The 21442-nt window shown below is 28.9% G+C and overlaps 1 protein-coding gene across 1 annotated transcript; it reads left to right on the top strand.

Annotated features, from left to right (window-relative positions):
- Window positions 1-3018: 3018 nt before the first annotated feature.
- Window positions 3019-20163, top strand: LOC143243674 (isocitrate dehydrogenase [NAD] subunit gamma, mitochondrial-like). Its single transcript, XM_076487305.1, is given in 11 exon segments — window positions 3019-3157; window positions 6546-6603; window positions 8431-8488; window positions 8490-8564; window positions 8949-9048; window positions 9051-9078; window positions 13129-13231; window positions 16832-16978; window positions 17833-17927; window positions 18517-18577; window positions 19523-20163. Coding segments are annotated over 11 exon segments (954 nt in total). The 3' UTR covers window positions 19613-20163.
- Window positions 20164-21442: the final 1279 nt, after the last annotated feature.

Genomic DNA, 21442 nt, shown 5'->3' on the forward strand with positions numbered 1-21442 from the left:
TTACTTAATTTTGCTTTTTCCTATACCATACTCTTGAAATTATAAATTTCAATTTTCTATAATATATTTTCTACAAATATACATATGTAAACAACATTGGTATAAAATTAAAATAATGTATTTAGTTGGTGTTTTTTACCATGTCACATTGACTTGTGACTGAAGGAATAAAATTTGTTCCCAAATGAATAATCAATAAATTAATAAAATTCCAATTACAAAAACCAATGTGGGCAAATAGACTATTTATAGTTAAAATTAGTTGCAAAATATCATTGTTAAAACAGATAATTTAAATATAAGTTTACAATGAGGGAACATGTGTTAAAAATTAAATAACTTTGTAAGTATGGATTTAAAAAAAGATTGTTGTAATACATTCATAATCGCATTATGACAAATGGTCAACTCAAATAGTAGCTGATATGTTTCAGTCACACATACAGAGTATAAATTTACACTGGATTACACTCTTAAAACTCCTGAGTGCTTGTCATAAATCTTTTACTTTTCACATTTGTAAGTTATCCCCAAAAATTGCATAGTTATTCCGATAAACATTTGATAGTAAATATAAGTTGCACTGTTTGGTTTTATCTCCAAAAGGATGTTATGAAAATTTTTAAAATAACTTAGTATCTTCTTTCAACCTATGGATGGATTATATTTGCTTATTATTATTCAATAAAATATTTGTCAATTTATTGAAATAAGTGAATATATTTGAAACACCATTTGAACCGGATACGATTTACAGTTACATGAATATATGTTGAAATTGTATATATAGATTTTAAAACAATGTATTTTCAGCATTTAAGTTAAAAATATTCAAAACCACCAAGTTACCTTTCACTCTTAATAAAAGGATTTTGATCTACTATTAATCCTTCAAACAAATTTGCTGAAGTCATCATATGTTTTAATTTATATTGTTTATTATCAGTTAACTTTAAAAGGAATGTGAAGGAGTTCAAAAATTATATAATATTTGATTTGAGAAAAGAAAAGCTATTTTGGATAATGAAAATAAACACAAACCTTTTGGTCAAGAATTAATGATTTGATTTAAGCAACAAAGACACTGAAGCCAAAGAAGAATTCAAAGTAAGCTATAACTATTAGTACATTACTTGTAAGTTATTGTTATTATTTTGGAGGAAAAAATATGATGGATAAAACTATCAAATTAAACCTAAATTTTGAAACAGAGAAATTACACCAGTTATACTTTACTTACATAAATATTAACTGTTTTTACTTTGTTCAAATATTTTACTTAAATTGTAATTAGAAAGTATGGTTTAATTGAGCCACAGTTAATAAACGATTTTGGCTTAGAATTTGCTGTTTTCTGAACATATTGAGTGATCGTTAAAAAGAAATGTATTTTGTGGAATGAATTCTTTATTTTAGTTGAATACATTTTGGATAAAATTATAAATATGAAAAATTTAGTACACAGGTACGATTGTGTTTACTTTTTGTATTGAAGAAACACTTATCTTTCTAACATGGTTAGTTACACTATGTAACAAAATTTTTACTTTTTCTTGTTCCTGGGCAGAAAGTGTTATTTCTCAATTGCTTATTCCTAAAATAAATGGAAAAGGCATTATTTTGTCTTCAAACTTTGCTTTTGTGACCTGGGAGCATATAACAAAAAACATGATGGAAGACTATATTATTAAAATGTACAGATTTGCCCATTTTTACATAGAAAATAGATTAATTTCTAAAATTAATTATCTAGATCACAAAAGCAAAGTTTGAAGGGAATAATAGCCATTTTCTGTACTTTTACAACATAAGCAATTAAGAAATAACACATACTATCCAGGAACAAAATTTGTATTACATAGTGTAATATAACAGAAATAATTTTCTTAAAATTGGCATTTGTAGTAACAAGAAAAGCAGATGTAGATATTCTTTTTAATCATTTAAGTACAATAACATTAAAACTTGAAGTATCCTCAAAGTATCCTTTAGGTCCTAGAATAACAGATGTTTTATTTATAGATAGCATTAAATACAGTATAGTTTAATCCTAACTAAGCTAATGTAAGAATACATGGTACAGTATTGATTTTGTTCAATATCAAATTTAGGCCTAACATTAGTGAAAATTTTATAAAGTACAACTTAAATACAAGTGGGCTTGCACATTTCAGTGTCTGTAATTACATTTCATTTGTATTATTTTACAAATCTTGTCTTGAAAGAAAAACTGTTGCAATAAAGATAATAAACAACCAACGTGTTGTAGGTTTCTGACAGTTATTAAGTATTCTTCTTTGCTTTAACTTATGAATTCTTGGAATATGTGTCTCTGCTTGTATGTTGCATTGATGTTTAGAAATACTGTGGTAAATTTATTTTTTCCAGTTTGCTTATAATTGATGTTTGATGTCAATATCTAAAACAAGTTAAAAATGAGAGTAAAACAATTTGTTGATGTTATTTGAAATGTTTTACTTGGTATACATAGTTACTATTACTTAACCTATAAAAGGACTGGGGTGTATTTCACAGTTCTAGAAACTATTGGATAACAGGACAGATTTTAAAAAAGTTAGAAATTACCCAATGTATAAATAAAGCCATGTGACAGTTACAATGTTTTTCATGATTTGTGAAGAAAAATATGTAATTTAGATTAGCTTTTAAGAAATAGAATTAAAGTGACAATTGGATGGCCTTGTAATTAAAGAATGTGTGTAAAATAAAGTTATGAAAGTTGAGAGGAAGAAATTCATTTTGTACTTTTTTGGTGAAATTTAGTCAAAATTGGAAATTTTAACATTTTTGAAGTTATAATTTTGTAACATGAGCACCTGACTAACTTATAGCTATACAAATTATTGTAGATTGAGTTTGGACTTGGTTTCTATGTCTGGAAGTAACACAGTATTTTTTCATATTTTCATCTCGGTGGACGATCCAGAGCATACTAAAGTATCATGAAAAATAGCACTGTCTTAGTAAGTGTTACTGAGGAGGAAATGGTTTTAATTTATGAACTTTAATTTTGTGTGCAGATATGCTGGTGCGCCTGTGGATTTTGAAGAAGTACATTTAGAATCATCTGAAGAAGATATGAAACATGTTCATAAGGCAATCACATCCATCCAACGTAATGGTGTAGCTTTAAAAGGTAACATCAATTAGTTAGTAGAAAAATCCACCATGATTTAGATAAAACTAAAAGATTTTTTAAAAATAAAAAATTATAAATCTGATATAGCTCTGATAAAGGTAGTGCTAGTGTGTTTAATGTATTTTCTGAGGTCATCTTTGTGTTGTTGCTTAATGGAATGTAAAAGGTATTTTTAATTACACAGTTTTCCATGAAATTGTGGATTTTGAATTTTTATGGGCTGCCCAAAATCATTTCTGGAAAACTGTATAAATCTGCTGAGAAAATAATGGGAGAGCTTCAAAGCAGAGCAGCCCAACAATATATCCTATTAAGTGTAAAATATTATGAACTCCATTGGCTGATTTAACCATACTGAATTGTGGGATAATCCTTGTCAGTCAAAAATATGTTTATGTATGCATGCTCATGGTTGGTATATGTTTGAATTAATCAGACAATAATGTGGCTAAACTTTTGTAAATAATTGCTTTCAGTCTTAAAGAGGTTAAGAAACCTGTTAGAAGAGCAAGCTCAAGTGGACATCGTTATAAAATATAAGGGTTAAACTGCATTGTTGAGGAAGTTTTCGTAAAGTGACTTGTGGACTTAGAGAATGTATTGTGTATAGATTGCAGTAGCCTGAGAAATTATATCTTGCTTAATGTTAACCCTTTTGCTACAGGCTCAGTATAATATACAGAAGTTCATCTACACATTTGCACACTTTAAGTATTTGTACTCTAACTTTTCAAATAGTATGTATATCTTCACCAAATTTGGTGGACTTTTAGTAGAGATTACAAGTTTTTGTATGCAAAAATCAGATTTCTTTTAATGAAATAGTTTTACTAAAGATTTGTTTGTGAAAATAGTCTGTTTCATTACTAGTTTGAATGCAAAGTGATTTCATTTTATGATTAAAAAAAACTATTCATCATCCCAAAAATCTCAAATATTATTTGCTTAATCTCTAGAACCTCCTAAATAATTTCAAACATTTGTTTTCAGTAAAACATTTTTAAGCTGATATCAGGGATAAATGGTAAACTGCAATGTAAGGTTGTATTGTTGTTCAGTGTATTTGTGCCAATTTTGTTTGTTAGTTGAATTTTAAGGTCTTTTTGTGTGAAAATGTTTTGACAGTGGTCAGTGGAAATTTGTTAAAATGAATTAAGGAATGCTGTATAGAGTAGATTTTTTCATCATGCAATTACTTGAGGTTGTCTAAGTTTCTTCTGTTATTCTATGGATATCTCTCCAATATGCTTCCTCACTTATCCATCACCATAGTAAATATATTGTACTGTACAATTACCTCCAAACTTAAATATAATCCACACTTGGAAAAAATTTGCCATTAAACATCACGTTCACCCAAAAACCTAGCACTAAACAGAAATCATTATTAAATAAAAATTACATAGAATCACACAATTCCAACTATATTTATATAATAACATGTAATAACTGTCTAAAGTTTTGCATTGGAGAAAGAGTTAGAAAATTGGAAACAGATTTGTTAAATATGATAAAAACCCACCCATGTTTATACCACCTTTGTAACTCAGAAAACCCCATTATATCCATATTAAACATTGTAATTTTGAACAAAGAACCTGACATCAATAAACACAAAATATAAAAAAGCTGTCTTAATTGAATAAAATATCCTCATACAAAATCAACACCTCGGGATATCAAGATATCTATATTGGACTGGAAGCAATATCTGGTTGTGTAATTTATTTATTTGTTCTGTATTTTGTGTGTATACACACATATGTATTTCTCTAAACTTCTTGTACCTGAGACTGACAAAATCTTGTTGTAATGTCATGGATTTGTCATAAATGTTTCCATTACCCAGTCAAGCTGTATGAAATTTTATCAGAGATACTTTTTCCAGTCTGAAAAGGTTTAAACAGATATGACTTAAAAATAACAAAAAGTTTTGTTTTTCATAAAAGCTTGTAAGAAGATAATTAACATAATTTCCTTTTATTGTTTTATAGTGTGTGTGTGCAGAGACATGCTTACGTATTTAAACTTTTGGGCAAAAGGACCAGGAACAATTGGTGATAAGTTAGGTTTAGTCATTGTTGTAGTGGTCACTAATAACTGGAGTAACTTTGACTTAGGAAAGAAAGTGCATGTTGTTTGCAGTAATTGAAATGGAGCAGAATGATTACAAAGTAAATCTTTTTAATGTGTATACATCATAAGTATCCCTGGCACACATACAAAGAAACACATACTAACAACTGTATGAAGAAAGTAATTCATTTCACTGAAAAATTATGAATGACAATACTTGAATCATAGGTATCCTAGATCTGGCTGTTTAACCAATATGTCACTGAAGGTAATGTCAAGATTGGGTGATTCCATGTCAAATCATAGAGGGGGCTACAGGTGACCCCCTCAGAATGCCTTGAAAAAATTCACATGTACTCATCTACCCATATAATGAAAAATTGCCAAAGATTAGATAAATATCTCTAATAGTTTCTGATTTACAGCCCTGTAAAATTTAATTTTGTTTTTATTTTTGGCAAATTCATTTTCGGGCAACTTTGGCTGCTTAAAGCTGCAAGAGTAATGGTGGTAGAAGGCTGAAATTTGCTACACTGACTGAATTAATCCCACAGAATTCAAAAATGGTCTCCAACCAAATTTATCTCTCTTAGGATTTGCATAGTGAGGCTGTAAAATCACCTGAAAACCCAAAACCGTAAAAAACATTGGTTTATTTAATGAGCCATAGTTCTAAGACTTAATATGATACAAAGCTGAACTTTTTTTCAAATTTCCTATAACATATCAGTTGACAAATCAGCAATTGTTGTAATTAAAAGTCTATAGATCTCCTGTAAAACAAATTGAGCCACATGCAACTTTTTATGATTTAGCTAAAAATAGCCCTACTTCAGGCCACAGTTTGACCATGTCACCAGTTATTCAGCCTTTTCAGATTTTTATCATATATTCTTACATCTCTGAATTTGACCAACAAAAAAAATCAAGATGGTGTTCAACCTACTTTTTGAGTTATAATTTTTTAAAGTATCCACTGACCGTATGTTTTTTACTTGAAGAAAAAACTTCAATTCATTTTTAACTTACACCTTTTTCTTTGAATTAATGTAATTTTTGTACACATACTTATTAAAGTATATATACAGTATATATGTACAATATTCAATCTGTTTTTGGTTTACTTAGTTGAATTTTGAAGCACACTTTTAAGTTCTTTTGTTTTGTTTTATTTTATTAGATTTGTCATTTTGTATTTTTTTTAACATGCCTGTTCAATTCAGAAAGAACAGTTGCAAATACTTAACTGTACCTCATTTAGAAACACAGTAGACAATTCTTTATCTTCATTTATTTTCTTGTTTTAAAGGAAATATTGAAACCATAACTAACAGTCCTAACTTTAAGTCCAGGAATGTGGAGTTAAGGTGAGTGAATGAATTACAATAATTTTCAATACTCTTGTATAAATCAGTACAATAACATATATGTACTATTATGAATATAAAATAGTGGTGAAAACTGTTAATATAAGGATTAGGTTGTTGTGGGTAGTAACATAGGTCTTCATTATGCTTCATCATTTGTTTGGTACTTAGAGAATGAGATTTTCTCCATTTATCAAGGAATGCTTCACACTCTTTACAAATGTTATATTAATTACATTGTTGGTGCTACCAGCACACCCTTGTACAACTTAAGTAATGTTTTTACATTCTGTTTCCTCCATCCATCCAGCACTTACCTTCACATTTCTTCTTTATACATTCTTGTCTCCATTGAACATTGTCATTTGTTCACTACAAATACTGATTACCATTCTTACCTCTGCTACAACTCTTTCAATCCCTGTCATGCACTTCCATCTCTTCCATATTTCCAGTTCTGAAGACTGCATAGACTACAGTGAACAAATTGATATGAGTCAAAATTTGAAGATATGAAAGATTTCTCTATCAGTTGTTTCTACTCCAAGTCTTTAATTGAAAAAGCTACCCAACATGTACATTCTGTAACCTGACAATCCACAAGTTCACAAGCACCATTGACCTTTGTTTATCCTCCTAAAACCTCTAAAGTTGCCAAAATCATCAAACAAAACTTCAACATCTTCACTGACAATCCCATAACTTCCAAAACATTTTTAAAGGACCCCCACTTGTCAGTTATAGACATGATAAAAAATATAAAAAAACATTTAAATTCACAGCTTCGTTCAGAAATTCCCCCCTAGTGTTAACCCAGGTACAGTCTGTTGTCACAGAAAGAAATGCCTCACCTGCCAGTACATTTACTCTACAACGCCCATACATGACCACAATGGAAAATTTCAAATACAGCAGCCATTCACTTGCATTTCAACAGGCCTAATACACTATGTATGCTGTAAAAAATGTAACATGTTTTATATTGGTCAAATGAGTTGCCACATAGGAAATTGTTCAGGTGAACATCTCTCTTACATAAGAAATAACAACACTACAAAACCCACAGGTAGACATTTCAATAACCCTTCACATTGCATGTCCAAACAAGTCATCACATAGGGAATTGTTCAGGTGAACATCTCTCTCACATAAGAAATAATGACACTACAAAACCCACAGGTAGACATTTTAATAATCCTTCACATTGCATGTCCAACTTCTCCATTCTTGGACTCACACTTGTTTTATCTACTGTAATGTAAATAGAATGCCTGGAAAAGCATGTGATTTTCACATTAGGCACTGTTAATTCTTTTGGAAGGAATGAAGAGTTCCCTTTCCGTTAAATTTTTCCTTCCCATTTCCAATCCCTACACTTTTTCTATAGTTTCTCACACTAGCATTTAGTGTTCACAACCTTTTTGTTCAAGGTTTGCAATTTTTCCTCTCCAGCCTGTTCATTTTAGTTAAATCTATATTCTTTTCACCATTCTTCTTCACTCATTTATGTTCACATACCTTTTGTTCTGTCCCTTTGAACAATATTATCTGATGCACGTGTTCATTCATTTCTTTATATTGTTACCTATTTATCGTTCTACATTTCCATTTTATTATTTAGTTTATTACTAAACTTAATTGTATTTATACTTTTATATTTTACTTTCTGTTTTATGAAAAAATATTTTTGTAGTTGTATACAGATTAGAAATTCTTAAGTTTTTAGTTTTATCACCTAATTGGAGTGAGAACTACACTTTCATTTAAATGCATGGTGGTTAAAATAAAAATGGACTATTTTACTACTACATATGCACTTCTTTGAAGGTTACAACTGGGGCTTTTTGCTAATGTGCTACACTGTCGAAGTCAGCCTGGTGTTCCGAACAAGACACAAAGACATTGATATTGTGTTGATTCGTCAAAATACTGAAGGCGAATACAGTTGTTTAGAGCATGAGGTAAGTTACAGTAATGTCTCTGATGTCTGCTTGAAAGATGTAGTTTCATGGTCTTAAACCTTAACATGTTTCTAAAATTAATCTCATAATTAATTATTTTCATACCACATGTGATTAAAAACCTTTTATTTGATGATGTTGAAGTAAAACTTTATATATATGGTAGTGGAACTTGTATAAATGTTAACAGAGCAGCTTTAGGAGTGTGTTGTAAATAATATTTATAACTTTTTAATATATGATGATAAAAATCTTTTAGAATGTATTTAATGACTTGTAAGGATCCTAATGTATGCTTACTATAAATATATATTTTATCATTTTTTAACAATTTTTATATTGTATGTACTTGTAAAAAATATAGTCTCATTTTGACTTGTAAAGAATGTAAAAGGAGTGGTGGAGAGCTTAAAGATTATAACACGAGAGAAGTCTGAGCAGATTGCAAGATATGCATTTAATTATAACTACACAACAGGAAGAAAGTAACAGCTGTTCATAAAGCTAACATAATGTAAGTTGTGTACATGGATTTCATAATTCGATTATTGTGTGAACTTTAAAGTGTAAAAAAGTTATTTTTAAAAGCAAATGTTTAAATGTTGCTTCCACAGCAAATGATTGAATAATTTGAAAGCTTTATGAACATAAAATGTCTTCGTATATTTGTGCACCTAAATTCAGATGTTCTCAATACTTTAGCAGCCTAAAATATATCAAACTGTATATGGATTAAAAGCTTGATATTACTTCTAATCAGACAGATTACTTGTAAGAGATATACTATGTTTTTCCATCACATTTGGCATATTTACATTCTAAACTTGTAGTATTGCAGTTGACTTAATACTTTATGTTGATTAGATATATTAAACTTCCATATTTTACAATAGTTTTATATATTGTTACAAAGTAAACCATTGATTTGATGTTTCTAGTAATTCTTGAGTTTCTAAGCATAATTAAAATAGTAATGTGAATAATATTTTTAACTTTCAGCAATTGTTAAAGTGACATCACAGCATTAACTTTACTAATAACTTAGTAATTGCTCCAAACTACTGAAAATCACAACTTTAAAAACTTGCTATAATATTTTATAGGTTCTATGTTAAATAATGAAACATCTTGTTCTCAATAAATGCTATTGTGCAATTCTCAAATGATTCACTGTTTCAAATAAAGAGCGTGATATTGCTCAGTGAGAAAAGTATCAACAGTCTGTAATTCACTGTTTGTTTAAGGTAACCTGCAGAAATATATGAATCTTTTATAGCTGTTATTTTAAAATAAATGCCTGATTTATGTTTACCAAATAAATACAATTACTGGTAAATTTTAAGAAATCAGTCTTGATTTTCAAGTTTGGCTATCTTTGTTATTAGATGAGAACAAATGTTTTAATAAACTCTTTGTGGTGTTTTAATGTTAGTATAGCTATATAAATATGTTTACTAAAGGGACTGATCCAGGTTTTTGCAAGTGTGTGTAGGCAGAATTCTTTGCAGTAGGTATCTGTGATGTATTAGCAATAAATGTCAACAGTAAGCAAACAGTGCACAATCCATTCATTTTAAAGTATATATTAAAATAAGTCAAACAATATATAAATATTCATTACATAATTAACTGCCACAGTTGAATCAAAACCTTTAACAAATCTTTGTCAAAGTCTGCATGGACTGTTTCAGTTACCTTAGAACACAATTGACACAAACAGATTATTTTCTATTCTGTTGCTGCAATAGAATCTGTGATGATTTTACTTTAAAACTCATCACTATACAGCTTTTTTAAGCTAAACATGCAATATAGCTCTTGCTATCTTTGGCCTGGGTGCTTAACTCATAATCTGAGGATTCGTGGGTTCATATCCTTGTCACACCAAACATGCTCACCCTTTCAGCCATGGTGGCATTATAACGTGACAGTAAGTCCCATTATTTGTTGGTAAAAGAGTAATTCAAGAGTTGGCAGTGGGTGGTAATGACAAGCTGCCTTCCCTTTCAAGGCAGCTTGCATGAAATTCAAAAAAACAAACAAATTTGCTATCTTTCTCTCCCATGTATGAACTATTATTTTGTATCTGTATTTGTAGCTTGATCAAAGTCTAGAACTTTCTACATATTACAAGATATGATATAATAATACTCAATCAAAACAGAGAGAAAACACGGAAAATTCTAGTAACATGACACAGTAATACAAGGAATACCAATTCACAGAAGTTAAACTACACAGTGTCTGATTCACACATGGTTATATAAACAAACTTCTAGTAAATATCACTTTTAAAAATAACTAAAATTTAACACTTTTGCTATACTTAAATTAAAATGGTCATTTATATATCTAACAACCTCAAAACAGTTTAAGGGATTTTTATCCCTTTAAGTGCATTTTGTTTGTGTATGATTTTAGTTGCACTAACAACTGTTAGTTTTATCAAGGTATCTAGCCTGGTTCTTTCATTTGTTTCTGCCTAATTTTGTTGCTTTCTGTTTCTCTTCATTGCCTCTTGATGTTTATAATTTTGATCTCCTGTTCAATATCCTCTCATTGTTTTCAGTTTCAACCTTTCCTTTTTATTTTCCTGTTCCATCTCTTTTATGTTTTATATTTATAGAGAATATTAATACTGATAAAGTTAAGTAAATTAAAACAAAATCAAAAGGAAGGACTGTGTTGAAAACAACAAACCCAAACCTTTGACTAACTAACTATATATATCAAGTCCTTGAACTGAAAATTTCAAATGACTGTAATTTAACTGAGTCTTTAATTAAGCCACATATAAGTTAAAAAATTTTATTAGCTGCTTGGAGCTCAACTGTAACAATCACACATCTGAAGTGAACTGTCTACAGCTCAGCATGAGAAAGAATTTCTGTTTTTAAATATGAATATAAATGAAGTGTAAATAAATTTATATTTCAGCTTAAAAAGGAATGAGGTTTAAATTTTATATTCTGGTTTTAGTTTCAGTTTCTACTGGTTTTCTTCTCTGAAAGCATTAGAAGTAAATAGAAAATAAATAGTGGATGTATTGTAAGAATAGGAATATTATTTAAAGATTTCTTGTAAAATTAAGAATAATTAGATTGTGTAAAACTTGAAATTAGATTGTGTTAGATATTGTAAAACTCAGAATTAGATAGTGTAAAACTCGGAATTAGATAGTGCAAAACTTGAAATTAGACAGCGTTAGACAGTGTAAAACTTGGAATTAAATGGTGTTAGATAGCGTAAAACTTGAAATTAGATAGTGTAAGACTTGGAGGAAGATAGTGCAAAACCTTAAATTAGACAGTGTAAAACTTGAGATTATAATGATGTTTTAATACCACTTTTATTAACATATATTGATGGAAAATGTTGTTTAACTAAATTTTGAATGTGATAAAAGATCATACTTATGACATGGACACTTTGATTAAGCTGTGCAGGTTGGGTTGATATTTTTTTCTATTAAATTGTAAGGCATGTTACTAAGACTTTATTTTCTAGAGCTGTATTATACATTATTCTTTCATACAGCACCTTCAGTGACACAGTTGTATGTTTACGGCCTCACAATGCTAGAAATCAGGTTTCAATACCCACGGTTGGCAGAAACCATTGTGTAGCTTTGTGCTTAATTATACAATATTTACTTTCATACACTTCTGTAGTTTTGTTATTTTTTTATTCTGATGTTTTAGGGACAAATGGTTAGTAGGTGAATGCTCTTTACAGACTTGGGTTTGATGGCATAGTGTGTCTATGTTACATCATTAATAGTTTAATGTGTTTGCATAGTAGTTCATTCACTTTTTTTTTTTTTCCTACAATTAATTTCCTAAATTTACATTATTTTCACCAGGTTTACAAGTAGCTAAATAAATAAAAATAAAAACAAATAGTCCCTATATTTCTTGGTTCATTTCAGCTTTCTGAATGTGAAACTATGTAAATTTCATACTTGTTAGTGCTTTTATAAACATCCATATATCTATCTGTATTTCAGTTTTTAAATTAACTTATATTTTGTACATGGAAGTGACATATAGCAAGAAAAATAATTATGAAACTTTGTAGAATGGACGGCAACTTCCTGTTGTGGAGACACAAGTGTAGAGAACGACGTTTTGAAAGTCTTGAAGTCTTGGACTTGAAAATGAAAGGCGGAAGACTTTTGAAACATTGTTCTCTACACTTGTGTCTCCACAACAGGAAATTACCATCCATTCTACAAATCATCATACTCTGCCTAAACAATATATCACAAGAATAAGAAAAATAATACTTTTAGAATATGCTACTAGAAGACATTTTATAATGCAAAAACAATCAATTGTACTTTTTATTTTTTTTACTATGATTAACAATTTCCTATTTTATTTAAGCTGCTTTTATAAATTAGCAACGATAGGTAGTCTCTGTTAAAAAAAAAAAAAGTTTATAAGAGTGACCATAACTTGATATACAAGTGTTTTGCTTAGCCACAAATTTTATTTCTGGGTAAAATGTCTGTACATAAGTTTTTTTTTTTATTTTTAAATTGTTCCCCATAATATATTTATAGGAAATTAGCAGATGGTCTCTTTCTGCAGTGCTGTAAGGAAGTAGCTGCTGAATATTCAGACATTCAGTTTAACAACATGATTATTGACAACTGTAGTATGCAGGTGAGCTTTGCACTATATGATCTTCAGATTGTTAACATACATTATGTTTCCATTGCTGTATTTAAGATCAAATATTTCTATTTCAAATATGGCTGACTAATCAAGCGTTTTTAGTACAAGGTTTGTTTTAATGTTACATAGATAAAAAGTTTGAATTAAGTAAAAATTATGATCTAACTTGCATTATATATCTACAAAACCTACTACACTGTTGACACTGGGTCAGTTAAAATGACCAATCTTGTAAACACTGTAACTAACTGATAATCTTGAAAGTATATATCCTGTAGTTTTGAATGTATTAACTATATCTTCTTGAAACTTGACAAGCTGCAAGAAAATATTCCAAGTATTTTGTACACAAAAGGTCAAATTTTTTTTTATTAACTAAATAACTAAAAGATTTGTCATTGAATTGTCAACATCCAACTCAGGCTACAACTAGTATGAGTGGAGGGTGATTTTCATGTTAAGATTAAATGTACTTTTATTTATTTTTCAGATTTCATGTGCATAACCTTTTGAAGCTCCTAAGTGAATATGTATTTTTTTTTCAGTGAATCTTTATTATTTTCTCTACCCTAATGCTATACAGATCAATTTGACCAATCTTGTAACCACAAAAATATGCATTAAAAATAAATTACTGCTTTTTCGTTTTATAATATTTATGCATTGTAAAGTGCAGTTACATATTATTTGTACTTATAGCCTTAGCTAATATTTATTCAATTAGTTTGACTCTCACAGACTATGAAAACAGCTGTTTATTGAGCTGGGCAATTTTGTATGAACAGCCAATCTGGTTACCAGTATTTTTATTTCATTTTACACAACTCCTCTCATGCTTTCACTGATCACAAGTTTCATAAGTTTCAAATTTTTACATTTTAATTACTTTTGTAACAATAAATCAAAAATAAGAAATTTAGCATTTAATCTGAAACCTTGTCCTATTAAAGATTGCACTTGTACAATCCAAGTCTATGTCAAAGTTACCCCTAATTCAAAGTAACAATAATGTGGTCTCAGAAATATTTTAAAAAATAAAATATCCAACTTAGAATATAAAATATTTCTATGTATCTAAAATAGAATTTCTATCAGAGGTAAAAATGGCTTAAAATAATTTCTATAGTTGGTCAAGTAGAACTGAAACATTGCCACACAGAGGAAATGATGCCAAAATATTCAATTCTTAGTATGGTGCCTTTAGACCATGAAACTGTCAGTTAAATGAAATTTTTGCCATCTGTTTTTTACATATAATACAATAGCATATGCCATAGAGAATGTATGACAGTTTTTAAAAGCAGAATGCTATGGGACAAACATGGCATGTGACTTTTACTTTATTGCTTATGTCTCCATAAAGCAAAAAGCTTTTTCACATCAAATTACAGATTGGATCAGAGATATATATAGTATGAGTGAGAAATTCCACATAAGTTTACAAGGCCATATAAGAGTATCAGAAATGTAAAACTTGACAGTTTGGACTAAATAAATGTCACGTGATATAAAATGGGAAAATTATGCATTTGCTTTAAAAATTGAAGCTATATAATATTAAAAAGTTGAACTGTAAACTATGTTTTACAGCCAATTTTATTACTATACATTAACAATAAAGTATATTTTAAATGCAACTCTGTAAAGTTATCCACCCATGATAAGAGTTAGTTCTTTTTAACTTTTAACCATTACCAAGTGAAGGAAAGTATTTTGTTAAATAGTACGTATAGTTCTTTAAATACTGAAATTTCACAAGTAATGTTTTATAGGTGTATTTAGTTTAAAAGGTGGGAAATAACATAAATGATACCACACATGGAATACAGAGTTGTTGAACCAATGTAAAAAACTGACATGATAAAAAAACCCATAGTAATAGCTTCAAGAAATATTAGAGACATACTGTTTTACCAGCAACGTTAGTCGTCCTGGTGAGTTGTTATTACAATTTTTCTGCATGTCTTTTAACACTTTTATTACTTTACTTTTTGGTACTGGCCATAATGACACATAACCCGGAACCAGAACTGGAAATGACCAACTTCAGGTGACTGACGGTGGTTCTTGTACTTACCTGTTAGTCTTCCTGGCAGGTTATGATCATCACCATTATGCTACGGAAAGTCCTTTACAACTTTGTAGACTAGATGTCAACATTGGTTTTATGCCATTTATGTTTTTAATTGCTGTTTTGTTTTTACCTTCATTTTCTTTTATGAATTTTACTACATTTATTTTACTTTTACCTTTTTAACGGATATTTGGCAAATTATTATTACAATTTTGCTACATGTCTTTTAAAACTTTTATTACTTTACCTTTTGATAATGGCTGTTATGACACATAACCCAGAACCAGGACTGGAAAGACCAACTTCAGGTGACTGACAGTGGTTCTTGAACTTACCTGTTAGTCTTCCTGGCAGGTTATGATCATTACCATTATTGTAGAGAAAGTCCTTTACAACTTCTTTTACTCTGCTTTCTCTCTTAACATTGTAGACGAGGTGTCAACATTGGTTTTATGCTTTTTTCTGTTTTTCAATGATGTTTTGTTTTACCTTCATTCCCTTTTATGTATTTTACTATATTTAATTTATTTTTATCTGTTTACCGGACATTTGGCACAGATGGCCTAGTTGCTTTGTGCCATAAAAGATTAAATCAACTAATCATTTAAGCTTCCTTTCTACCTAATAATTATTATTGTTGTACAATACAACTAGAAAGCAAGTCTAACTAATATCATATAATACCACCCTGTATAGTACAATACAAGAATACCAAACAAAAAAATTACAATCTTGTACAAAAAGAAAACTTGTCAAACTGAAAATAGTCCAGGTCTTTGTATTTCTATTGCCTGGCTTGATTATGAATTATTGCACTAAACATACCAAAGTAATTTGATTGTTAAGCAAAAAATAAGTAACTTTTAACATTAAAAGAAAAGTATATTAAACACTAATCATTAAGTTTAAAAGCATTAACATTTTAATATTAATACAAAGAATTTTCAAATTTGATGTAATTTTTTTCTACATTGTTTTAAAGTAGAAGACTGAAAATTGTTTTTTTAATATTTATTTTTCATAACTAAATCTCATAATAACCCATAAAAGTATACATTGAAATACATTAAAATTCTAATGATGTGCTACCTTTAGTTTCTTCACTAAAATGAAACTGCATTGAACTTTTTTGTTCTAACTAGTTTAAAATTGAGTATTTATTAGTGGACAATATCCAGAAAAGTAGTTCTATTTGTTCAGTCATTTGTTTTTGCTTGTTGTTTTTTCTTGCTCTGTACTTTTCTCTTAAAGCTGAAAGATACTAGCCTTATAACTGCTTGATGTTCTGCATTGTAGACTTTACCAAACAGAACATTGGAGTCTAACTCTTCCTGAAACTTATTTTACAAAGCCTAAAGATGTCTTACATTTGAGCTGTTAAGATAGTCTATCCATATGTCATACTTCTAAACTATTATTCGCTATCCTTTTAATGTAATGACAATATTTCTGAAAACAAGCTGTAAGTGTACATAGGGTTTAGAGATTATGTTTTATTATTTTACCTTATGCAGTTAGTGGCCAACCCTCACCAATTTGATGTGCTTTTACTACCCAATCTGTATGGTAATATACTGAATAACATTGCCTGTGGACTGGTGGGTGGACCTGGTCTAACATCAGGTAGAAATTATGGCAATGAATATGCTTTATTTGAAACAGTAAGTACTATACTACTTACCTGTATGTTCATGTAAGCATTTCAATTTCGATCTCAGTATAGTATACTGATTTTCTACAGTATTAGTTTGTAATTTCATCATGGTATCATTACATATGTATTAAAATAACAAGATAAATAAATAGTCTCTCATTAGTGAAGAGTTATCTAAGGTTTCGTGATGGGTGGTGCTAACTAGTTGCCTTTTCTCTAGTTTATCACTTCACAATAGGGATGGCTAGTGCAGATAGATAGCTCTTGAGTACCAAATTTCAACAAACACAAACAAAACTTATGTGATCATGATTAAAATTGCTTGTATTAATGTTAGTTATTATTGTAAAGCTTATTAAAACATGTAGTTCATTTATTTATTATTGTAAAGCTTATTAAAACATGTAGTTCATTTTCACTTTAAATGTTATCAGGAATTGAATGAATGTATACATAACTAAATAATTTTGTTGTATAAAAATGTATGGATTTATCTGTTGTGTTTCACTTTTCCATTGATAAAATTATATAAACTGTATATGGGGTTTGTTTTTATTAATGAATTTGAAATGTGATAGACCTTGCATTGATAGCCAATAACTTAATAATGAATTAATACATCAGTTGTTCAGTATTTCTAATTTTTGTCTAGTAATTAATTAAAGGGATGTAATTCTTTTGTAAAAATTCAGTTGGTAGGTGCTTGGTAATTATGTTGTTTATACAAATGGTTTTTGTTGCTTACTTATATGGCATGTAGTAAAATTTATGCTATTTTTATTTTATGTTGTTTCTAACAAAAGAAATTACTGTATGTATGAGACACAATTAAAACTTGTGCTGTTCGTATCCTGTGCTCAGGGAACAAGAAACACTGGGAAATCAATAGCAGGTAAAAATATAGCCAATCCTATTGCAATGTTGAATGCAGGAGTGGATCTGTTGAAGCACTTGGGGTAAGTGATGGTTTTAGATAACAAATTATCTTTTGAGTTTCTTAGAATGAGTGCACTTTCTCAAAAATATTAAAGCCATGTGAAGTTTGGAGTACTTGAATGGTGTCTTTATGTGTAAACTTCAGTGTTAATGTTCAGTATAGACATACACATGATTTTGGTTTTCATACAAATTATTTTTGTATTTTCAGGAGCTTTGCAATATTTCATTATTACCAAATAATTCCCAAAAATTTTGAACAAGATTTTCTTGATACATTTTTTTATATCATCAAATTACTGAACCACACAAAAGAAGCAATAGAAAGACCATTATGAATTAGGTCTGCCAATTTAATAAAGGCAAATCAACATATTTGTTTTCAGTCAAACCTAGGATATATGATGAGAAATGTATTACTGAAAACTCATTCTTACTACAACAGGTGCATTAGATCTTTAGTGTAAACTAAGTTTTGGTTAATAAAAACAGATTTTAAGAAAATCTGTTTATGTTTGTGTGATTTGTTTTATAAGTGCAGCTGGTGTTTTTTTTGTCTTAGAGTAATAACTAAGTAACTGATGAAAAATGTTTAATTTTATGTAACAGGCTGACTGCACATTCTAGGGTTATCAGTGCAGCTATTGACAAGACACTGAATGTTGATCAGGTAAATGTGAGAGTTTCTTTAAGTTCTTCATGTAGCTTAATTGTACAGATCTTTAATGGTTTGTTTAAGTGCAGTTTATGTATTTTACTGAAGTAAATTGAATGTGAATGTTGCATGACAAAAAAATAATTTACTACTGAAAATGAAATTAGCCCCATAAAAACACTGTTGTGTAGATTTTTTTTTTAAATTCGAAGGAAGTGTTTGGGGTTTTTCTCTGGTTTTCATTGTAAAATCTGTGTGAATTTTGATGTTTTGTAAGCATTTGTTTATTTGTTGTCAGTGACATCAACCAGGAAGTTTTGTAATTTTCTAGTTACTGTTTATGTTTTTGTATTATAAAATTAAGTATTTTTAATGTTAAAATAATTATCATTTAATTGTCACTTATCATAAGTGACAGCATTCCACCTAATCTAGGCCCAACAGTAATATCTTATTAACAAAAGTTAGTCACAGTACTAAGAAAAAGCAAAACAAACACACATGAATAACCCAAGAAAGAAAAATCAACTTATGGAACAGCCTTTGTCAAAATAATTATGTACAAGTTATTTGTAAGTGATGGTAAAAAGCATTTTAATAATAGCTGTCTTTTGTAGAATATTCTCTATAGTAATCTGATCTGTACTGTTAAAATGTTTGTATAGTGAGCTTTGATACTGAAACTAGTTTAACTGTGTGATAATTTTCATAATATTTCAAACTGTATAATTAGATTATGAACAAGACAGTTCCATATTGCTATAATAATGTTAGTCATCTTCACTGTTCAGTGTTTTTATTTTTCAGCTATACTGTGTGTGAAAAGAACCTTTGTTTAGCAAACATTTTTGAAACTTTTAGATTTTAAAAATGGTGTTTCATGGACTTAAACTCAATAAAGTTGTTTTTTTGTGAAACTAAAACAACTGTACACAGAATATTTTTTTTCTCTTGCAACAGATCCACACTCCAGACCTGGGGGGACACGCAACTACAACAGATGTAGTGCAGAATATTATCAAAGAAGTTATGGCCAATACGAAGTTATAAAACTCCAGTCATTTCTTATATTTTCATCAGAGATATTTATTTGTGTTCTTGTTACCTCTTCTCAAAGGTTAGACATTGAGTACTTTGCATTTTGTGTGTGTAGTCATGTAGGTTCAGTGGATATATCTGTTTAAGCTGCCCCTGCTGCTTCTTCCTAACAAATTTCAGAGATTGGATGATGTAGTTTTGAGTACTGTTTTATGTCTTGTATCTGAGGAAGAACAAGAATGGATTGTTTGGTAAGATCTGGTTCCACATAAAACATAAACTAGAGTATGAAATACCAACTTAACAAGAAGATGGTTATGTGATTTTATTTTTATTTCATATTGTTTGTACCCCAGTAGTTCAGATTTGTACATGTCCTGACCTCAATTTCAAAAATATTGATTCATTGACCATAAGAAATGAAAAAGATGAAATATTAGACTGAATTAAAACAAAACTCCATACATACATCCATCTGTAAAAGGCTGATGAATATTATTTTAATATAGTTGTAGCAATAAGACAATATCTATTTTTGCAAAAATAAAGATGATTTAAGTTTATTGTATAATTTCTTCAGAACTCAACCACCTCCATGAAGCATTTATTTAATTTGACAAAATACTTTTTATATAAATTTCCATTAAATTGTCAAAAGAAATTTTTTTTAAATATTCTTTTGGGTTAGAAAGTAAAAGATGTGTGACAGTTTAAGTAAATGAAGGTTAAAAATGAATTTAGTTTAAAAAAATGAAGTGATAAATCACCCAGTATGAATTGTGATTCATCATGTAAATCTCTATAGGGAAGTCTGTCAGTGTTAGAAGCATTTATGCATACCATCTGCACAATGAAAAACATTGATGTATTGTAACCTAACCAGATTCTAATAGCTAACAGAATTTGACTGATCCTTGCCATGTTAGTCAATGGAAAGCGTACAGCATCTATAATATAATTATTTTTGTATCCTTTAACTTTTATGTGTCACTGCATTGTCTGTGTAAGTTAGAAAAAGACCTAAGTAGTACTAAAAAATATTTTTTTATTGATCTCACAATCTAAACTTAAAATCTGTTTGTACTATTAATAAGAATTATGACTTGGTATCTTAGAATGATCATTAGAACTTCTGTCATATGGCAATGGTTGCATGTACTCAGATAAAGATGTGATTCAGTTAATAGTAATACTATTGCAATGTTATATTTAGCACTTGAAATATATAAGAAATAAAACGTTATTTATTCTAAGTTAAGAACATTGTTTATATAGTAGAACCAATCACATCATTGAAAGTTACTTAACTTCTTCCTTTTGTAGTTATGCTATATACACATGAATACTGAATTAATGTTTCCTAAAATGTTTATGTAAACATTTTTATTATAGTTAGTAATTATAAGATACAGCATAATTTTTAAACTTCTATAACAGTTTTTAAAATGAGAGAAAATTATTTAATTACCATTGGAACCAGTTAGGTAGTACATAAATGTGAGTGTATGTGTTTAAGTGATTAACATAAAGTATGCTTTGTTTATATTAGGTGAAGTAAAGATACAAGAATTATGTAAGTTAGTAAATTACTATTTCATATGTAAAAGAAGGATTATGTTGTTATGTTGTCATTATTCATATGTAAAAGAAGGATTATGTTATTATGTTGTTATGTTGTTATGTTATTATGTTGTTATGTTGTTATGTTATTATGTTGTTATGTTATTATGTTATTATGTTGTTATGCTGTCATTATTCATATTGTCAATTGTTGTGTTATTGTTGCTTCTTTTTCGGAGTAGAAATATTTTAATTATCAGTATATCAAGATTCCTTGCATGT

The sequence above is a fragment of the Tachypleus tridentatus genome, unplaced genomic scaffold (genome assembly GCF_004210375.1).
Source record: "Tachypleus tridentatus isolate NWPU-2018 unplaced genomic scaffold, ASM421037v1 tig00001741_pilon, whole genome shotgun sequence".
In the NCBI taxonomy this organism is placed as follows: Eukaryota; Metazoa; Arthropoda; class Merostomata; order Xiphosura; family Limulidae; genus Tachypleus; species Tachypleus tridentatus.